General features: G+C 47.2%; 1 protein-coding gene across 2 annotated transcripts in view; it reads right to left on the bottom strand.

Annotated features, from left to right (window-relative positions):
• Positions 1–1434: 1434 nt before the first annotated feature.
• Positions 1435–19663, bottom strand: part of prex1 (phosphatidylinositol-3,4,5-trisphosphate-dependent Rac exchange factor 1) — a 75555-nt gene continuing 57326 nt past the window's right edge. For both annotated transcript variants that reach the window (XM_084679619.1, XM_084679620.1), the window contains exons 23-40: positions 19432–19593; positions 18830–19040; positions 16744–17017; positions 15444–15656; positions 12963–13051; positions 12341–12423; positions 11446–11536; positions 11125–11253; positions 10876–10917; positions 9952–10169; positions 9117–9219; positions 7707–7850; positions 6228–6342; positions 5963–6029; positions 4920–5095; positions 4440–4542; positions 4253–4320; positions 1435–3840 (exon numbers count right to left, since the gene is read on the bottom strand). In XM_084679619.1, the coding sequence (XP_084535745.1) occupies positions 3798–3840; positions 4253–4320; positions 4440–4542; positions 4920–5095; positions 5963–6029; positions 6228–6342; positions 7707–7850; positions 9117–9219; positions 9952–10169; positions 10876–10917; positions 11125–11253; positions 11446–11536; positions 12341–12423; positions 12963–13051; positions 15444–15656; positions 16744–17017; positions 18830–19040; positions 19432–19593 (2331 nt within the window). In that variant the 3' untranslated portion in view covers positions 1435–3797. The remainder of the gene's footprint in view (positions 3841–4252; positions 4321–4439; positions 4543–4919; positions 5096–5962; positions 6030–6227; positions 6343–7706; positions 7851–9116; positions 9220–9951; positions 10170–10875; positions 10918–11124; positions 11254–11445; positions 11537–12340; positions 12424–12962; positions 13052–15443; positions 15657–16743; positions 17018–18829; positions 19041–19431; positions 19594–19663) is intronic.

Here is a 19663-nt window from a genome sequence, read left to right as displayed (position 1 = left end):
ATTCTAAAGACATCCACCTGAGGAGATTGGAAGTAACCAATTAATTACTAAAACGAATGTTTTCTACTCCAAAACTCAGTCCAAGGCCTGAAAAAAACGGATCACATCTCCAACTAAAAACAGACTACAAAGGGCATGGGGTCTATGTTGTACGATCATATAATATTAATAGGTTTAGTGCTTGTTCTGTGTCATGGTAATGGACACTTAAAACATCTGCGTGTTTGTTTTCTTCTATATCAGGGATATGGTTGAGTTGTAGAGAACAGGCCTACGTGCTAGCAGCCGAAGAACATTCCCAATTCCTGATTAAATTAATCAACTCCCATGGGTCCTTCTGGACTGAAGCAGCGGTTGATAGAATTAGGCTGAATTAGGCATTGCTTCTCTTAAATTACTTGCTCTCAACAAAAGGGGGGAACCTAGGTTCCCACTTTTGGGGGGGCTAAGCCCCACATATTATTTTTCCTGTGACCCAGCAAAACTAGGGGGGTCTGGGGGCATGTTTCCCCAGAACACATTTTGAAAATATCCTTCTAAATAGTGTCCACTTGTGGGTTTTAGGAAGTGAAATTAACAAATTTAGATTTGTGTTTATTTATTTATGATTTTTTTGGGGGGGGCTAATGAAACCTTTGGTGGGGGGCTCCAGTCCCCCCCAAATAGGGCTAGATACGCCCATGCTCAACAATAAATGCTGAAAATACGATTACCTTCGGATTGAAAATAAACAGATTATTTTTCGGTTAATCGTGGTAAAAGCGAATGGGAGATAACGTATATTGTGGATGAATGCAGAATTAACTAGGTTTCTCCGTGCACTTGCACACTTCCCCCAGCATGTCAAACGATCTGGAGGAGTTTAATGACAGTTGTAGCGAGAAGAGGCTGATATTGGACAACATAGTTTTGGAGTCTGGGATTTGTTTCTGGACAGTATCGCCTAGGACTGCAGGCTAACAAAAAAACTGGGTTGACATTGAGGAATGATTAGCTATGTCAGTGAAAACTCTGACCAATTAAGGCATTTTTTTTTATACTACTCGAAAAATTTGATTATTTGAATCCCAATCTAAATGCTGAAGAAAAGATGATGGTTCCACTGTCATATTGTCAAAAAAAAACTTTTGGACAACAAACCACTCTGCTGAGGATTGTTCTATTGTTATAAAATGATATCCAGTACAGGTGGATCCTTGTTGGAGGGTACTTACTTCTTTTGGAAGGTAGGAGCAAGAGGAACCTAAGACAACATCCTATCACAGCTCCGTTGCAACCATTAAGATGTTTCTTTGGTTACTCATCTTGAAATCAGTGGCTTCAAGAAAAAAAGAACAAATAATTCTGTCTTGAACTGGCGTGTACGCTAGGCAAATGGATACAGACTTGATATCTCTAAAAGGTGAACAACAATCGTTTTTGTACATTAACACATTTTCTTTGTTGTGAATAGCATTTTATTTACTAGCATGTTAAGGTTAAATTTACAATGATCATTTTATAAAGAGATATTCAAAAATTCCTTTTGTACAATTATTTTCAGGCAACATAACATTGCAAACAAAGTATGTACAGAATTGAATTTTTTTTAACAAAGCAAAACTGGTGTTACTAGGGAATTTGTTTTACGGTACACCAATAAACTGCTGTTTTTACAAAACATAGGCTGTGAGGAAAAACAAGAGAACAAATTAACAGTTCACAACTGAGTAGAGACAATGTTGTAGAGACAGAACGTTTCATAGTTTCTATAAGTTGTAAGCGTGCAAAAACCTTAACTAAAACATATTCAACTTGATGTAAGGTATTGTAAGATGTGAGGTGAAATTCAAATGTTCTAATAACCTGCGTAATTGCTAGTTTGCTAGTATGTATATGGTGATGGTGGGGATTGGAAAGAATTGTAACCAACACAATTGTAACCTGATGAGATCTTTGAAATAAATAAAAAGGAGCGATTGATGTGTAACAACTGAATTACAAACTGCATGTCAATAACACACAAACCAGGCTGAAATGCAAGTGGAGGCATTTTGAAAAACAACAACATTGTTAGATAGATTCAGCTCCACCCCCCCAATCCCTGCTCGCCCTCCACAAGAAAAGAAAAAAACCCTGCAGTTTATTTAAAACTGTACATTTATGAATACAAAATAATTTTACGTTTTACATACTATATTATCTTCATAAAAATAATCAAATTTAAATTATAGCATCACCCTCTTGCCGCAAAGGCCTAAAACAAAATGCTATTTTCTCTGGCAGTCAATGTTACAGACTTTATTTACACCAAAACAACAAAGTTTTCCATAAAATAATGCTACTGTTTACGAATCCTTGCCTAATCCCTTTTGTTGACACCATCCATATACAGGTTACAGTACGTTCACATACCATGTTGTGTGTGAGTGATTGAATGAATCATTGTGCTCATTTAAATACCTAAATATTAAAATCTCAAAACAGAGAACTCTAGAGCGACATTTAATAAAAGTAAAACTTGTGGTGAGAACTCTGCAAGACATACATGAGACTGAATAGATGAAGCTTATTAATTACGCGTGAAATGCTATCCTGTTGATTTGGCTGCATGTTGGTAAACATAACAGCTCATGGTTAGGTGCTTTCCCCTGACTCATAATCCCCTTTCTCTGCAACACTCCCTGAAGATTAATACTTGCTCACATAACAAAAAACTAAAGAGAAACGGCATGCCATTGGTCCATTAAATACCGTATGATACGTAGGCTGGAATGCTTTTAAATCTTTAATACCTGATATTACTGAGGAATAAAAATGCTCCTTCCGGATACAATAAATAGCTGTCCTTCATACAGTATTGTGCAGTAATACAGTACTCACACTAAACCTACAGTAATTGCACATTCACCGCATGCAAGGAGGCAAAGGCAGCCTCCACACTGTCCATTCTTCTATCCATCCCTCCATCGATCCCTCCATCAATCCCTCCCCCTTCATCTCTTTCCCTAACTGCACCCCCCCCATCTATTCATTTAACAATCTTGTTCTCCTTGATGCAGTTTTTCTCCCATTACAAATTGCATCACAGAAACAAAACCAGGTTTACGGATCAATTGATCCCCTAAACCAGGTTTAGGGATCAACAAAACCAGGTTTAGGGATCAATTCCCTTTACGTCTTTAATCCCCAAGAAACAACACTGTGACTGGTTAGGGCGGAGAGCTCTCGAATAGCAGTCCAAGGCAAAGTGAACACAAGATAAGAGAGATAAGGGACCACTAACAGGTAGTTGGGTTAATCCAGTTAATAATATAGCCCTGCTTGGAGAAGTATCCATTAGCTGTAATGGGGTCCTAAATACTGAGATCGGTTCAGATCCTGGCATCTCTGAGGGTTCCTCTATGAGTTTCCAGGTCTGTGACACAACACTATCTTTTTTTGGGGGGGGCGGGCTGCCAGATTAGTTTCACCAGTGTCACGGTAGGCAGATTGCCATAGGCAGCAACAGTTGTGTGTTGGGGGACTAGGGAGTGTGTGGTTAGGGTACCTGTGGAGCTGTGTGCCACATGGAGAGAACCTCCTTTGGCACCCACACTTCTGATGCTTCTCTGATGGAATGTTTCCGTGGACAGACTCTGTTTAAGACCACCCGAACACTACACCCTTCTGCTATTGTCTTTTTCGAGGGGAGAGCCTTCTCCCATTCCCTCCCAGTTCACCCTCCCCTCCTTCACCGTTTGACCTCAGGTCGACGAAGATTGAGTTGATCAACATGAAACAGCGAAAGAAGCGCTCCAGGAACAGCGAGGCTTCTCCTACATGTCTCCGTCTGTGGGCGGGAGACACAACCTGTAGAGCCTGTGAGGAGAAAGGAAATGAGTCTCTACCTTCACCATCACAACTGACCTTAGATCGTTTCTATGTGACCATTTTTCTTTCAGATGTAAGGGGGGACCCCCCCCCCCCCACACACACACACACACATAGGCTAAGGCCCTGGAGGGCCCAGGTTTGATTCCAGCCCGGGCCGTTACCTGCATGTCCTCCCCTCTCTCTCTCCTCTCTACATTTCCTAACTCTCCCCTCTGTCGCTATCAAAATGAAGCTAAAATCTAATATAAGCTAAAATGTATTATATAGTTACTTAATAATTATACATTTTTTTTTGGTAAAAAAACAAGAACATATATATGATTATAATGTAAAAATGTATTAATATTATTTTGAATATAATTTCAATATAAGGAATGGTAAGGTTGTTGGGTAGTACCTCGGGGCAGCAGGGGGCATCTGGTCCATCACCTTGAGGTTTTTAGCAGAGAGCTCAACTCTTGTTCCCTGTTGTGGGAATATCGGAGTGTTAATATCACCCAGAACAAACACAAGCATCCTCATAGTTACAGGTGCGGGGGTGCGTGAGGTGCGGGGGTGCGGGAGGTGTGGGGTGCGGAGGGTACCTGTTTGCGCATGATGTCCATGGTCTGCATGAAGCAGCGCGGCATGAGTCCGTGGTTCCTGGCCAGGATCATCGACTGCTCCAGGGTCACACTCAGTGTGCACCTGCAAGTACACACAGGTCAGAGGTCACAACTCTCCGCTACGCTCTACAGGTCGGACAGGACTTTGCCAATGTAAACTATTAATTAATCAAGGCTGATTTAACTACATTAATGAAATCTTATTCCAGGTTAAATTAACTCCAATTCATTAGGTTTCTTCTATTAATAAAATAAAATCCCAAATGACTTGGGCGATAAAAAGTTATGAAAAGAACACATTAAAAAAGTTACGGACAAAATGGAAAAACATAAAAAAAATAAAAAATGTTTTCCTATAGCATCAGTCTCTTGCTGAAAAGGCATACAATAAAATGACTACAAAAAATAATAATCGAATAATAAAACAACAGCAGCAGGGTGTGGCAGTGCCGGTCTGACCTTTGCATGCCGGTGGCACACACAGTGATGTGGCAGGCGCCCAGACGGTTACACAGCTCCGAGGACACACACAGGACACTGGTGCCCGAGGGGTGTCCCTGGGCGCCGGGCCTCACGTTCACGTAGGACTGCATCAGCCGACACAGGTCGTCCAGGGTGTTGAGGGGCCGTAGCAGCTGGACAAAACACGCAACCAAGGGTCAAGGGTCAAGAGGAATGGATTCGATTGGATTCGATTTCTCTTTTTCTTTTCGGCAAATTAGGATTGATCAATGAACTGGTGTGGGAATCTGCATTCTATTTCAAGTCAATTAGATTCTATTTCAGCTAGCCGTAGCAGCTGTACAGAACACGCAACCAAGGGTCAAGGGTCAAGAGGAATGGATTTGATTGGACGGTTTTTCAAAACAGACCCAGTTGAATGAGAGCGTGAATACACACTCGTTTTCTGTCTCCATGGTGACCCACTTGCGGAGTAGACAATGCAAACTAACTAGATAGATTTTCTCTTTTTCTTTTCGGCAATTAGGCCAGATCAATGAACTGGAACTGGGAATCTGCATTCTATTTCGACTAAAACTGGATTCTATTTCAGCTACAGTCAGTTTGTGGGAGGGAGAAGGGGGTGGACATTCCATTCCTTGACTTCAAATGGAATGAGATTTTAATAGATCTGTTGGTGTTAGTCTGGGTTAGTGGGGGCCTTGGGAGCTACAGTGGTAGGATGGGGGAACTGTTCGCTCCTCTTACTTTGGAAACATTCGGCCGGTGAAGGTCTCTAACTTCGAGGCCCAGTATCTGTGCTTGCATTTATATTTCAGTCATTCAGAATATAATTGATTTATCCAAAGTGACTTACATAATGGCACATGGATTAAATTCAGTAGACAACTTTACACATCATCATCATTGAAGAAAAAAAAAAAAAAATGTGCACGAGCAGTTTCAAATAAACAAATGCTGTATTTTGATTTTCAATGCCTTTTCAAATTTCTGGTATCTAACAGAATCTGTGAGATTTAGAAATCGTAGTATGCATTTACCTGGTCTATCTTCATAGCTGTGGTATTGGAGTCAGTGGGTAGGTTAGACTTCTCCAGGTAGAATGCTCTGATGTAACAAACATAACAGAGTTAAAACATGAATGTAATCTAACAATTTTACCAGTACAATGCCAAACAGACTAAGGCTGAATGTAAAGATAAAAGTATTCATTTAGCAGACGCTTTCATCCCAAAACAACACACAGAGGGGGATTTCCACCTGGAACCCTTTTGATCTGCAATCGCTCTAACCACTAAGCTGTACCTAAGTCTGCGGTAGTAGGCTTTCACCCTCTCCAGGGAGAGAGCGTTGGTCCGCTGCTGAAACTCCTCCATGGTCACCGTGTCCTGCGGAGAAAGACCCTCAGCTCTCTCCAGGGCTGGGGGACGACAGGAGACACACGGGTTAGGAGCTCACGACACACGGGTTAGGAGCTCACGACACACGGGTTAGGAGCTCACGACACACGGGTTAGGAGCTCACCGACACACAAAGCGGGCGCCAGCAAACGTCATCTACCAGCGTTGACGTAAATGCACAGAAGCAGGTTCACACTGTTACACACACACACGTGTACACATATGCACGCACACACGAGTACACAAACGGGCGTAGGTCTCCCAGCAACAGTCTGTCAACTGCATTTCATAGACTTTGTCAGTAGGTGGCGACAGCAGTCTATAACCGATCCCCACTGAGCCTTGGGTGTTGCGTTACAGGGTTGGACTTTGATGTGCCACTGAACAATATGAACCTCCCTGTTGGGATATTGTTCCAATTGGCACATGACTGTGGAAAACAAATGGCTAGCTGGCAGACAGGAATGAAACATAATGCCATCCATTCTTTCTGTCCAAGTGCAGGTTGAAGGAGGGATTGTGGAGAGAGAATCAGAAGGCAGAGACTCCTCAATGGACTTTCAGATGGACTACAAAGGCCAATGTGAAATGTAAAGAAAAGTGTTCAAGAAAAGTGACAATAGACCGTGACAAGCTCTAACTTAGCGAGGCTATAAAGGGCACGTGGTGAAGAGGAGGGTGTGGTGAAGCGCAGGGTGTGGTGAAGAGGAGGGTGTGGTGAAGAGGAGGGTGTGGTGAAGAGCAGGGTGTGGTGAAGAGGAGGGTGTGGTGAAGAGGAGGGTGTGGTGAAGAGCAGGGTGTGGTGAAGAGGAGGGTGTGGTGAAGAGGAGGGTGTGGTGAAGAGCAGGGTGTGGTGAAGAGCAGGGTGTGGTGAAGAGCAGGGTGTGGTGAAGAGGAGGGTGTGGTGAAGAGCAGGGTGTGGTGAAGCTCAGGGTGTGGTGAAGAGGAGGGTGTGGTGAAGAGCAGGGTGTGGTGAAGAGGAGGGTGTGGTGAAGAGGAGGGTGTGGTGAAGAGCAGGGTGTGGTGAAGAGGAGGGTGTGGTGAAGAGCAGGGTGTGGTGAAGAGCAGGGTGTGGTGAAGAGCAGAGTGTGGTGAAGAGGAGGGTGTGGTGAAGAGGAGGGTGTGGTGAAGAGCAGGGTGTGGTGAAGAGCAGGGTGTGGTGAAGAGGAGGGTGTGGTGAAGAGGAGGGTGTGGTGAAGCACAGGGTGTGATGAAGAGGAGGGTGTGGTGAAGCACAGGGTGTGGTGAAGAGCAGGGTGTGGGGTACTGAGCCTTGGTGAAGAGGAGGGTGTGGGGTACTGACCCTTGGTGAAGAGGAGGGTGTGGGGTACTGAACCTTGGTGAAGAGGAGGGTGTGGTGAAGAGGAGGGTGTGGGGTACTGACCTTTGGTGAAGAGGACAGTGTGGAGCTTGAGGCTGCCTCCGTTCTTCAGGCGTGTGGGCAGCTCACTGAAGTGGCAGCTGTCCAGGTACAGGGTGACCCTCAGGGCCTGACGGCTGCCCTCCACCTGGTAACACACCGGCGTGTCTGTCGAGAGAGAGCGGGGGGGGGGGGTCAGTCAAGGTCGAGCCCCAGCAGCCTGTTCACGTTTACTCCATCAGTCTCGTCCGTGATCCCTCCAGACACTGGTATATCGATGGGATTTGACGCCTCGTTGAGTTTAGCAGGAGAACCGGAGAGGAATTTCCCTTTGCGATAAATCTGCAGGGCCTTGATGTTCCTGACTGCCTTGGAGAACGTGGGGAACCCTATGTTTTCATGCAGCCGAGGTTACTTTCAGTGACCTAAGAACCCCTTAGAATTCACTGTGCTACTGCAACCTAACCTGCCCCCTCCTGCCCCTGAACCTTCACTGTGCTACTGCAACCTAACCTGCTCTCTCCTGCCCCTGAACCTCACCTGCTTACTCGGCCCTGCTTCCCCCTGGGTCCAGGGCTTCCTGAAACAGCTTTTATCAAATCAATACCGTCAAGTGCGCGCTGGACGCACAGACTACCCACCTCAGCGCATCGGCCCAATGTTAGTTTCTTCAAGGATCACAATGACTCTTGCTTAGAGACTTGTTGCTCTTATTGGTTAGTGGTAACTGATTGTAACTGAAATTGTTGGACTCGCTGTGAAATCATTTTTACTGTTGCTTGCTTTTCCACAGGTACACTTGCACTTATAGCGATTCATGTTTTTTAATTGTAACTTGTGTAACTACATGCTCTTATGGTTCTTCCCTTTACCAGTTAATTTTGGTTGTTCACAATATGTGCTTCATGTTTTGGCTACCCGCAATGTTTTTGTGGCTATCTTGTTGTTATTATCAGTGACCTATGCCCTTTATAAAGCTCTCTCTTGGAAGTCGCTTTGGATAAAAGTGTCTGCTAAATGAATAAATGTAAATTTAAGTGCATGCAGCGCAACAGTACAGTATGTTTATTGTTCAGCAGTAACCATTTATAGCTTTGACCCCAACAATGGAAAACTTATGTGATATTTGCTGAAGGCAGCAATCTCCCTCAGCCATACTGAGGAAGCTGGACAATAAAACTTGATCTTCCTTGATAAAAGCTTTTATGATTGTCAAGTAAAAACACCCAATTCACTAACTTTAGTTTAATTGTGGCTAAGTGTTTCAAATGCATGCTTCTTTGTTTGAAATGTGTTTCCTAATCTATATGTAATTGTTTCTGATCAATCAAGTAATCACAAATCCTAAGCAAGTAAGCTGATAAATGACTAAATGTATGGCAGCCATAGTTAGCATGCATGACTACCATCCTTGATAGGGGGAGTCTGTCTTACTGGCCACGAGGTATTCGTCCTCCAGCTGGCGGAAGAACACTGTGACTTTGTCCAGGTCCAGCAGGGCGGCCTTGGTGTCCTCCAGCATGGTGCGCTCCTCTTTCTGCAGGGCAGACACACAGGAGTCAATACACAGGCACAGGGGAGTCAATACACAGACACACACACAGGAGTCAATACACAGACACAGGGGAGTCAATACATACACACACACACACACACAGGAGTCAATACACAGACACAGGGGAGTCAATACACACACACACACACACACAGGAGTCAATATACATACACATAGGAGTCAATACACAGACACACAGGAGTCAGTACCCAGACACACACACACAGGGGAGTCAATGCACACACACACACACACACACACACACAGGAGTCAGTACACAGACACACACACACACACACAGGCAGGGGAGTCAGTACATAGACACACAGGAGAGTCAATACAGATCAAAGACACACAGTAGTCATTTCAAAGAAGGGACAGTCCACATTCCACAACATGTGGAAAGAGACCTTGAAGTCAGGAAGTCTGATAAAGAACCCTTCTCTAAAGAGCAACTCGACACAGACCCATTTCCCGCTAGGCCACTAGGCACTTTCCTTCCAGAACAGAGATAAGGACGATAAGTACATACATGAAAATATGTATGAATCATATTGTTTCAGTACAGCATTGCCAAAAAAGTTTCACTAGTTGCAAGTTGTTATCTTGTTTTCGAAGCTCGGTTAAAATCTGTCCCTGGCTGAATCTAACTCAACAGGCTCATCATCATCATCTGTCCCTGCCTGAACAGATCCCTGCAGTACCGCCGCTCACCACGTGTGGCGCCAGCGTGGCCTGGAAGTGCAGCAGCACCCCGATGCCTGCGACCTGCTCCAGCCACTTGCGGCTGGTCTCCTTGCTGTCCTCCTCGTACTCGCCCGCGTTGTTGAGGCGCGAGCGCAGCGCCGCCAGCAGCTGCTCGGCCAGCGTGCACACCGCCCCCGCCGCAGCCTGGCAGAAGATGACATCACGGCGGAGCTGCAGGAAGGTGTCTGTCGGGGATGGGGACGGGGTGACAGGATGGTTTTGGAGGAGGAGGATGGGGGGGGGAGAGGATGGAGAAAAGGGGATGACAGGATGAAGATGGAGCGAGGAGAAATGAAGATGCGAGTCATGGGGAGGAAGGAGGAAAAGAGTGGGTGAGAGATGGAGGGATGGAACAGCATAGAGACGGGTGAGAGAAAGACAAAGTGGGTTCAGGGGGGAGGGAGGGAGCACAGAACAGGGGACAGGTTAGACACGAGACAAATGTTTCCCAGACCTGTGATTCATTCCCCCCAACCCCCCCCCCCAACCCCCTACCACGCTCACGGACACTAGAGCATCCAGCCTTCTCACTCAGCTAATGGCACCCCACCATCAATCCAAACACGGATATCAATCAGAACCAGAGGCCCCTGTTCCCCTCCACGCCTCAGCGTGGGATGGGTCTAATCAAGCCACGCCAGGCAGGACGACAGCCTGTCACATCAGGGGGGGGGGGGGGGGTTCTCCTGGAGGACAGGGCCATTACCCGCCACCATATGTCACCGCAACACTTCAAAAGTAGCTAGCTCATCCCTCATGTCCTCTCCCTCAATCCCTGTCCCCCCTCCTGTCTGTACCGTAAGCTGCACACAAACACCATGGCTGCTCCAGACACCTGGTCATGATGCTCCAGGGAAGCTGCAGGTGTCTCGGCTACTCGGTCTGACTCACCTGTACACTTGAGCAGAGCCAACAGCAGCTGGTTCTTCCCGTCTACAGAAGGTGAACAGAGGGAGAGGTTGGTGACGGTTGATGGACAGTAGGTTTCGCATGGGTGTGTGTTTGTGTGAGTCTGTGTATGTGTGTGTGTGAGTATGGGCGAATACGAGTGTAGTCTGTGTGTGAGTCTGGGTACATGTGTGCAAATTTGGGTGTGTGTATGTGCGAGTGTGAATGTGTGTGCGTGTGGGTTCAATGTACCATCCACAAATCTCTGCAGGCTCTCCACCAGGGTCTTGATGGAGCTGGGCAGGTTCCACGGGTCCTCCTGGATGTTCTTGTGGATGATGTAGCGACAGCGACTCGTCGAGTCCTCCGTCTGGCGGAACTCTGCTCACGCAAAGTTTGTGTGTGTGTGTCGCTCGTTAGTCAGGGTGAACACGTACTCGTTCCATGAACACATACAAACAGTTACGGACACTTAGAAGCACAGTGTGTGTGTGTGTTTATTTTGCCTCACTTATGGTACACACAAACACACACCAAACTAGACACACAAACACACCTCGTACACACCCTTACCTGGTTGAGTGTGGTCAGGGTCAAAGTGCTTGGTCACCTCGCAGGCCTTGCTCATGACGGGCCCTTTGAGCAGACTGTTGATGGAGTCCACCTGCAGAGAAACACAAACATCCACCAGATCAGACCCTCTCTTCCCCTCTCTTCCCCTCTTCCTGTCTCTCTCTATTTTCCCCCCCTTTTACCCGACTCTCCCTCTGGCTTGCTGACACAGACGTGCACCTTTCTCACACGCCAAATACAGATCCTGGACTCATTTCATACCCCGTCAACAACAAACCAAGTCTCTATCTGGCCCTAATCATCTGTTTACACCTGGAGACGACATCAAAGGGCATGGAGAAGAGTGGGTATGAGGACAGGAAGGAGTAGTTGTGTGTGTGTGTGTGTGTTTGTGTGTTTGTGTGTGTGTGTTGGATTGAATGACGTAAAGAGAGAAAGTGAGAGAGGAAGAGGGAACATGTTGTTGGGAGAGGAGGGACCAGGGAGGATGGAGAGATGTGAGCGGAGAGATAACAAAATAAGGTAACGCGCTGCAGATGTGGACTGATTACTACTGGAATCTACGCCAAACATTTATCATGCATGTTTGGTATTGTGGTTTCACTTTATATATCTCTCTCTCTCTCTTCCTCTGTCCATCCCTTCTTACTTTCCCCCTCTTTCTCCATGTGCGTGTGTTTGCGGGAATTCAAAACACATATTGGCAGCAGTGTCTCCACCAAATTCAAAACAACTGTGCAAACAAAAGCATGGCCTTCAAAAGCTTTAGGAGAGTCACAAAGCTGAGGAGAGACTTCCCTGTGAGCCTGTGCAACTACCTGGTAGAACATGTGGTAGACAGAGCTTCAGTAGTGTACCTGGTAGAGACGCACAGTAGGTGACAGAGCTAGTGTACCTGGTTGAAGAGGTGCTCCAGACAGCCATGCAGCTTGTCCTGCTTATCTGAAGAGATCCTCATATCACAGGGCAGCTCATCACCTGAGACAGAGACAGAGAGAGACAGAGAGAGAGAGAGAGAGACAGAGAGACACACACAGAGAGAGACACACAGAGAGAGAGACACAGAGAGAGACACACAGAGAGAGAGAGAGAGAAAGAGAGAGAGAGAGAGAGAGAGAGAGAGAGAGCGAAAAAGAGAGAGAGCGAAAAAGAGAGAGAGCGCACAACAGACGGAGAGAGACAGAGAGTAGCAAAGAGGAGAGAGAGAGAGACAGAGAGACACACAGAGAGACACAGAGAAAGAGAGAGAGAGAGACAGAGAGAGACAGAGAGAGAGACAGAGAGACAGAACAGAGAGAGACAGAGAGAGAAACAGAGAGACAGAACAGAGAGAGAGAGCGCGAAAGAGAGAGAGAGCGCACAACAGACGGAGAGAGACAGAGAGAGACAGAGAGTAGCAAAGAGGAGAGAGAGATCAGATCAAACATAGCGATTAACGTCATACGCGTATGGCATCAGTAATTACACATTTAGTAATGATCACGTCAGTGTAACTGTGTTAGCAGCACGTGTCATACCTGAGCCCATCTCATCGCTGCCCAGATACGAGCTGTTGCTCCTCACACTGGTGTATGACAGGACAGAGTCCCTGTTGCTGTTGCACTCGCTGGAAAACACACACACACACACTGACTACTATCACAAGTTCATTCCCACCAGAAGCCTCAGAGGTTTTCCCAAGTCTTGTAATCTTCTTGTCAAACAGTCTTCCTGGGAGAGATTGATTTAGGACTATCTACACTAATTAAACGTTTCTCAAAGACAAACAAAACCATCCACAGTACTTCATTGGAATGATGCGTCGACATTCCAGAAAACTTGTGTAATAAGTGGTTACATCAAATTCCAAATCTAAATTAAATTTCAGTATCGGGTGGGTTGATGGGGTATTAAATAAATTTAAAAATTACACCAAATTGATAACTTCAACTCAAGGTAATGATGCCTATGATGTGCACACATTCCAAGGTGTTTACTGCAGGTGGTATGTGCTGTATATTTACTTATATCTTTGTCATACTGTACTGAACAAGCCGGGTATTTCCCAGTCACAAGTCTCGAACATGATTATCGTCCGCTCTGAAGGGATGTACAGCGTTGAGCCCAAACGCCAGTTGAAACAGCATCAGGAGAATCTTGAACCCCATGATTGTTAACAGACTCTCAAATGAAAACAAACGCTTTGTTTTCATTGCTGTCACCCAGCTTGGATTTGTAACTTCACGCCACAACAATGAAAGCCGGAACCCAAATAAGAGGAAACCACTAGATGTGAATAGGATGGGTGTGGTGGCCGAGATATTGCCTGTTAAAAAATCCTGTTCCTCTCCACAGGGGTCCTAAATCCCTTAGATGGAACTAAAGGGCCAATTATGTAATCGTCCTAGAGTGTTCCTTTGATTTTGGTTCCCATCTCTCACACACACACACACACACACACACACACACACACACACACACACACATACGCGAGCACACAGGTTTGTGTGGCTATTCTTCAAGGCCACGTCTCCCACGGCAGCCTGCCTGTTTCCTCATGCTCTCCGGCGGTGCGTCCCTCCTCTCTCTGCCCCTCCCCCCTCCCCCCCTCGCTCTCTCTCTCTGTCTACATTTATCTCAGTCTGCCTCTCTCTCTATCTGTCCTTGGTATACAATAGGAATGTACTCTATATCCTTGGTAAACATGAAGAATCTACTAAACATCCTTGGTATACAGTACATCCTTGGAATATAGTATCACTGTGTTGCAGCTCCAGCCAGCCCATGTCTTTCACTCAGTCTGTTCCATTTATTTAGCAGACGCTTTTATCCAAAGCAATTTTTCTGCAATTGTGAGTGCAGTTTTCCTGCACTCACAACACTCAGAACAACCCAGTTTCTCTCCCTGGCTCTTAACTCGCTGTTCCTGTGTTTCTTTGCCACTTCCCAGGCAGGGAAGCCAGCGGGTGATCTCACCAGGTTCTCTGTGCGTGTGAGTGTGTGTGTCTCTGTGTGTGTGTGTGTCTCTGTGCGTGTGTGTGTGTCTCTGTGTGTGTGTGTGTGTCTCTGTGTGTGTGTGTCTGTGTGTCTGTGTGTGTGTGTGTCTCTGTGCGTGTGTCTGTGTGTCTGTGAGTGTGTGTGTCTCTGTGTGTGTCTCTGTGTGTGTGTGTGTCTCTGTGCGTGTGTGTGTGTCTCTGTGTGTGTGTGTGTGTGTGTCTCTGTGCGTGTGTGTGTGTGTGTGTGAGTGAGCTGTACTGCGTGTGTGTACACCGCTATACATGAGAGTGAGTGTGTGTACAGTATAGCGTGTGTATGTGTGTGTGTCTTGTTCTTAGTACAGTATGTTTGTGTGTGACTGTGTGTGTATAGTATAGCCTAAGTGCATGTGTGTGTGTGTGTGTGTTCATAAACGCAACATGGTCCTCGTCCTACAGTAATTACATAGTGGGCATGGATGCAGGCCCAGTCATTCAGCTGTATTACACCCCAGCACTCCTGCCAGCCACCAACAACCACGTCTCAGTGGGTGGGGTGGGTGTGGCTCCGGCCACCAACCCAGCATGGTTACCGCAGGCAACGGAGGACACATGACATAAGCGAGGTCGCCGTGGCCGTTTTTAGACCCTGTTCTGTGTTTTAGATGTGACTCCTCACATGTGGAGTGGGTTAGGGTTAGCGGGGGAACGGGGTGCAGTGGGCGATATATCATGTGAACAGGAGGGGGAAGGTTTGTTGTTGAGTTGGAGGGGCGGGGAACACCAAGACAGGTGGGACTACGTCACTGAGCTGCTAACTTTCTGTTAGCTTTTGCATGTATTTAATTATCGACTTCTCTTCTCCTGTTAGCGCGAATGAGTCACCATTCATCTCTCCTCCCTCTCTCTCCCTCCCTTCTCTCCAACTCCTCCCCCAGCGAGTCAACCTCAGACAGCGTGGCTTTGGGGGGAAAAGTCTGGCTTGCCCTAGCCCTCACCTGTCGGAGTCCCTGTAGCTCATGGTGTTGTGGCCCTAACCCTCACCTGTAAGAGTCCCTGTAGCTCATGGTGTCGTGGCCCGAGTCCTCCTGGTCGTCCTCGGTCACCTTGAAGCACACCTTCTTGATGCCTCCGTGCTCCACCTTGTCCGGGTCGCCCTCCTCCACGGGGGCCAGGGTGGGAGGCTGGCTGTGGGGCTCGTAGGCCGGGGGCTCACCGTCCTGGGGCTGGGTGGGCTCCGTGATGGACGACAGGAGTCTGTGGGGGGGGGAGGATGGAGGGAGGGAGGGAGGGAGGGAGGGGAGGATGGGGGATAGGGGGAGGGGTGGGAGGGAGGGAGGGAGGGAGGGAGGGAGGGAGGGAGGGAGGGAGGGAGGGAGGGAGGGAGGGAGGGAGGGAGGGAGGGAGGGAGGGAGGGAGGGAGGGGAGGATGGGGGATAGGGGGGAGGGGTGGGAGGGAGGGAGGGAGGGAGGGTGGGAGGGAGGGAGGGAGGGAGGGAGGGAGGGAGGGAGGGAGGGAGGGAGGGAGGGAGGGAGGGAGGGAGGGAGGGAGGGAGGGAGGGAGGACATGGGAAGGTGGAGGGAATCCAACAACATTTCAGATAGGGTTGCTAAATCTTTTATCTTGGTGATTGTGGGTTGTAACTGACATACAGTCAGCCACATGCAGGACTACACAAACACACACACATCACACTTCCACAGACAAACACACACACATCACGTGGGGCCTGACCGATGCACTCTGCAGGCCTGAGGACAGCCCTCCATAGTCTCAACGATAAACATGACAGAGGGCTGGGCGAGGAGGTCTAGACGCACTCTGTGTTTGGGTCTGGCTATGTCTGGACCGTTAGTTTCAAACTGACACCTGTCCTTTCATATGCAGAACAATTGAGGCCTATTGAGGGAAATGTCACTGAAAAGACTCCAGGAACTGAGAATAGTTCTGAAAGCGTCATGTTTCGTTGTTTTGATCAAGCCATCGTGACTCACAACAAGGTGCATCAGTGAAGTTCTGTTGAATAGTAATCATGTCTTCATAACGAGTGAAATGAAGAGAACAGTCTAAAGCCATTGTGGACGTTCGATCCGTTGCTCGTGTAAAGCCTGTGCGGAACACGGACATGTTACATTTACATTTAGCAGACGCTCTTATCCAGAGCGACTTACAATAAGTACAGGGACATTCCCCCAAGGCAAGTAGGTAGGGTGAAGTGCCTTGCCCTGGGACACACCGTCATTTTGCACGGCTGGGAATCGAACCGGCAACCTTCTGATTGGTATCCCGATTCCCTAACCGCTCAGCCATCTGACCCCCCATTTGTTTATTCCGGTTACTTACACGTCTATCTGGGCCACATACTGCTTCATCTCCCTCACGGCCACGTCCAGGCGGCTGTACAGGCGGATGTAGGAGTCCTGGGTCTCCACGTCTTCCTGTTTCAGCAGGAAGCTCAGGCCGCCCTCGCCCTGGTGGGGGTCACGCGGGCCGTCCACCGGCCCCTCCCCCGTCCCGTTCTCCTCCGTCTCGTCGCCCTCCAGACCAGAGCAGCTCCAGGAAGGAGCGCCCATGCTGGTGACGCAGTGCTGGGTGTGGGACATGGGGTTGAGGTTGGCTGGGAGGGGAAGGGGTGGTGGGGGGTGGAGAGAAGGGAGGAGATGGGGGAGAGAGGGGGGTAAGGATAGGAGAGAAAGCAAGGATGGAGGATAGAGGAAGGGGAGAGACGGAGTCGAAAGAGAAGGTAAGGGAGGGAAAGGGGGTAGAGGGAGGGTGGATTTTAATAGGAGAGAAAGGGATATTTAAGGAGGAATAGAGGGTAGAGGAAGAGGGGAGGGATTGGGTAGAAGGGGAGGATAAGCAGAGTACAAAAAGGGAGGAAGAAAAAAGGAAATATAGGATAGAATATTCATTATGGATATCTACATTTGTCATTTGTAGAGATCATGTTTCTATTAGGCAGGCATGTGGCTTTGGGCTTACGAGTTTGCTAGACAGAGATGGTAGGAGAGATAGAGAGAGATAGAGATAGAGAGAGAGAAAGAGAGAGAGAGACAACCAGACAAAGCTCTCTCTTCCAGACATGCATACCCCACACCAGATGTTTGTCCTCCAGTTTATACAGAATCAAACTCCATTTCATTATATAGACCTTTAATGTGTTTTATACCCCACAGGTCAACAGAGTCCATGAAAACACAGCTGTGAGATTCAGGTATGAGAATCCCAAAACAAAATTACAGCTATGAAAACACAAGTAAAAAGTTAAGCAATCCGCAATCACCCGAGGCCGTAGACAGATAAAGTTCTTATGAGCACAGGGGGAGTAACAATAGCCAGTAATAGCCAAGGCTACAATTATGGAGAGAGGAACTCCTATATACTTGCTGCACATTCCTCCCCCCAAATGTTCAACCAAGCGGCCGTACAGTAGACCCCTAAAAAGGCAATCTTGCATCACCTCAGGAAATATCAGCCATAACTCCACACATTTCTGACCGCACGCTCAATGAAGCTGTCACTTTGGAGTCGTAAAAAAACCTGAAGCATATTGCCATGGAAACCCAAGACTGTATGGTTTAGGGATAGCAAAGCATATGTCGAAAAAAAAAAAAGAAAAAAAAGAAGCTAGCTGACTGGCTAAACTTTTTTCTGCACAACTGTAGAGCAGATGTCAAGTAACGCAGAGACAGCGAGAGAAAGGGAGAAAGCAAGGCTAACGCATCGCTAACAAACGCTAACAACAAAAATGGCCGACTCTCAGACAGAACGCAGTCTGGTATCGTTTTCCCGTCTCGCAGAAGCGTCTGTCTGGCGCGGGGGTGAAGCGTCAGAGTGGCTGACAAGCTGAAAGAGACACTACCTCACCAGTAAACACTGTCACAACAAGAGCAGGGTGGGTCAAGGCCCCCTCGTGTACAGTATGGTAATGACGAAATTAGGAGGGGGCCATCTTACATGACATCACTGAGAGCAGCAGAGTCAGTGAGAAGGCCTGACCCGGGGCTAATGGAGCCTTAATGGCAGACCCATGGAGACGATTCAAAATGGTGGCATTCCATTTCACCACTCTGCTAATTTACTGTGGGAATCACCACAGTGGCACAGAGGCTAATCAGCGCGGTTGGCTTTCACATGAGAACTCAGTCATCTGTGCAGAGGGATTTAATTGGTCAAAGAGGGTAATTAAAGCAAAACGATCCCACTGTTTAAAAGATTTAAAGTGGTAAAAGTGGTAGTGATGTAATTCCAAACAGGGAATGGTGTTTTGACTAAAGAACCGTTTTTGAAGGATGAAGATGGACGAATGCCACAAGTTCCTTTGTGCATTTCCAGCTACAGTACGTCAGCTGTACTTGGTTTACACAAACAGACTCTGAGTGCATGCACACACACACACGATAGTTAAACCAGTTAACCCTTTCCTCACCTTGGTCAGGGTCTAGCCCAAAGAAAGAGTTCTTGCGCCCGAAGCGGATGCTGAAGGTTCTGCCGGCGGTGGTGGTGCTCTTGGGGTGGGACACCTGCATCAGGTTGACGTGACAGTTGGTGGGAACGAAGTCCATGCAACCCAGGGGGTGTGGCCTCTGACTCGCCTGCTTGAACGTCGGCCACGCCTTGTTCTTCAGCTCCTGGGCAAACTGGGCCGGGAGACATCAAGTGAGAGGGAGAAGCGACCACATGGATAAATTGTAGGCGTGTTTTCTAGGGGTGGGAATCTTTTGGTACCTCACGATTCGATTCGAATCGATTCTTGGAGTCACAAATCGATTAAAAATCGATTCACCATTTTTATTAAAAAAAATAATATATATAAAAAAACAATAAATAACAATTACAAAACAACAACAAATACATTACAAAACAACAAAATAAACAAAAAATTTTTTTACATTTGTGAATCGCTCGAAGACTGAATCGCGATTCAAATGTGAATCAATTTTTTCACCCACCCCCCTAGTGTACTTTTACATTCAAAGCAAAAAAATATATAATGATAATATTGGAATGTTCTGGATGTGTGGGGTCTACCTGCTGGTAGTTGCTGATGCGTCTTCTGATGCTCTCCAGCTTGGTGTCACAGATGTTCCTGAACTCAAACTGGGGCATGGAGACCACACGGTCACACTGGGAGATCAACTGGCTGCAGTTGCGCACAAAGTGGCTGTCGTCTTTGGCGAAGGCCTCCAGGATCTGAGCACAGAGAGAAGAGCAGCGCTCTGATCCAGTCAAGACTGCATGACAGAGTGAGAGCAGGACGATA

Source organism: Hypomesus nipponensis, chromosome 18 (genome assembly GCF_054491055.1).
Source record: "Hypomesus nipponensis isolate SF chromosome 18, ASM5449105v1, whole genome shotgun sequence".
NCBI lineage: Eukaryota > Metazoa > Chordata > Actinopteri > Osmeriformes > Osmeridae > Hypomesus > Hypomesus nipponensis.
The sequence above is the reverse complement of the archived record's forward strand: the minus strand, read 5'-3'. Positions and strand labels throughout refer to the sequence as shown.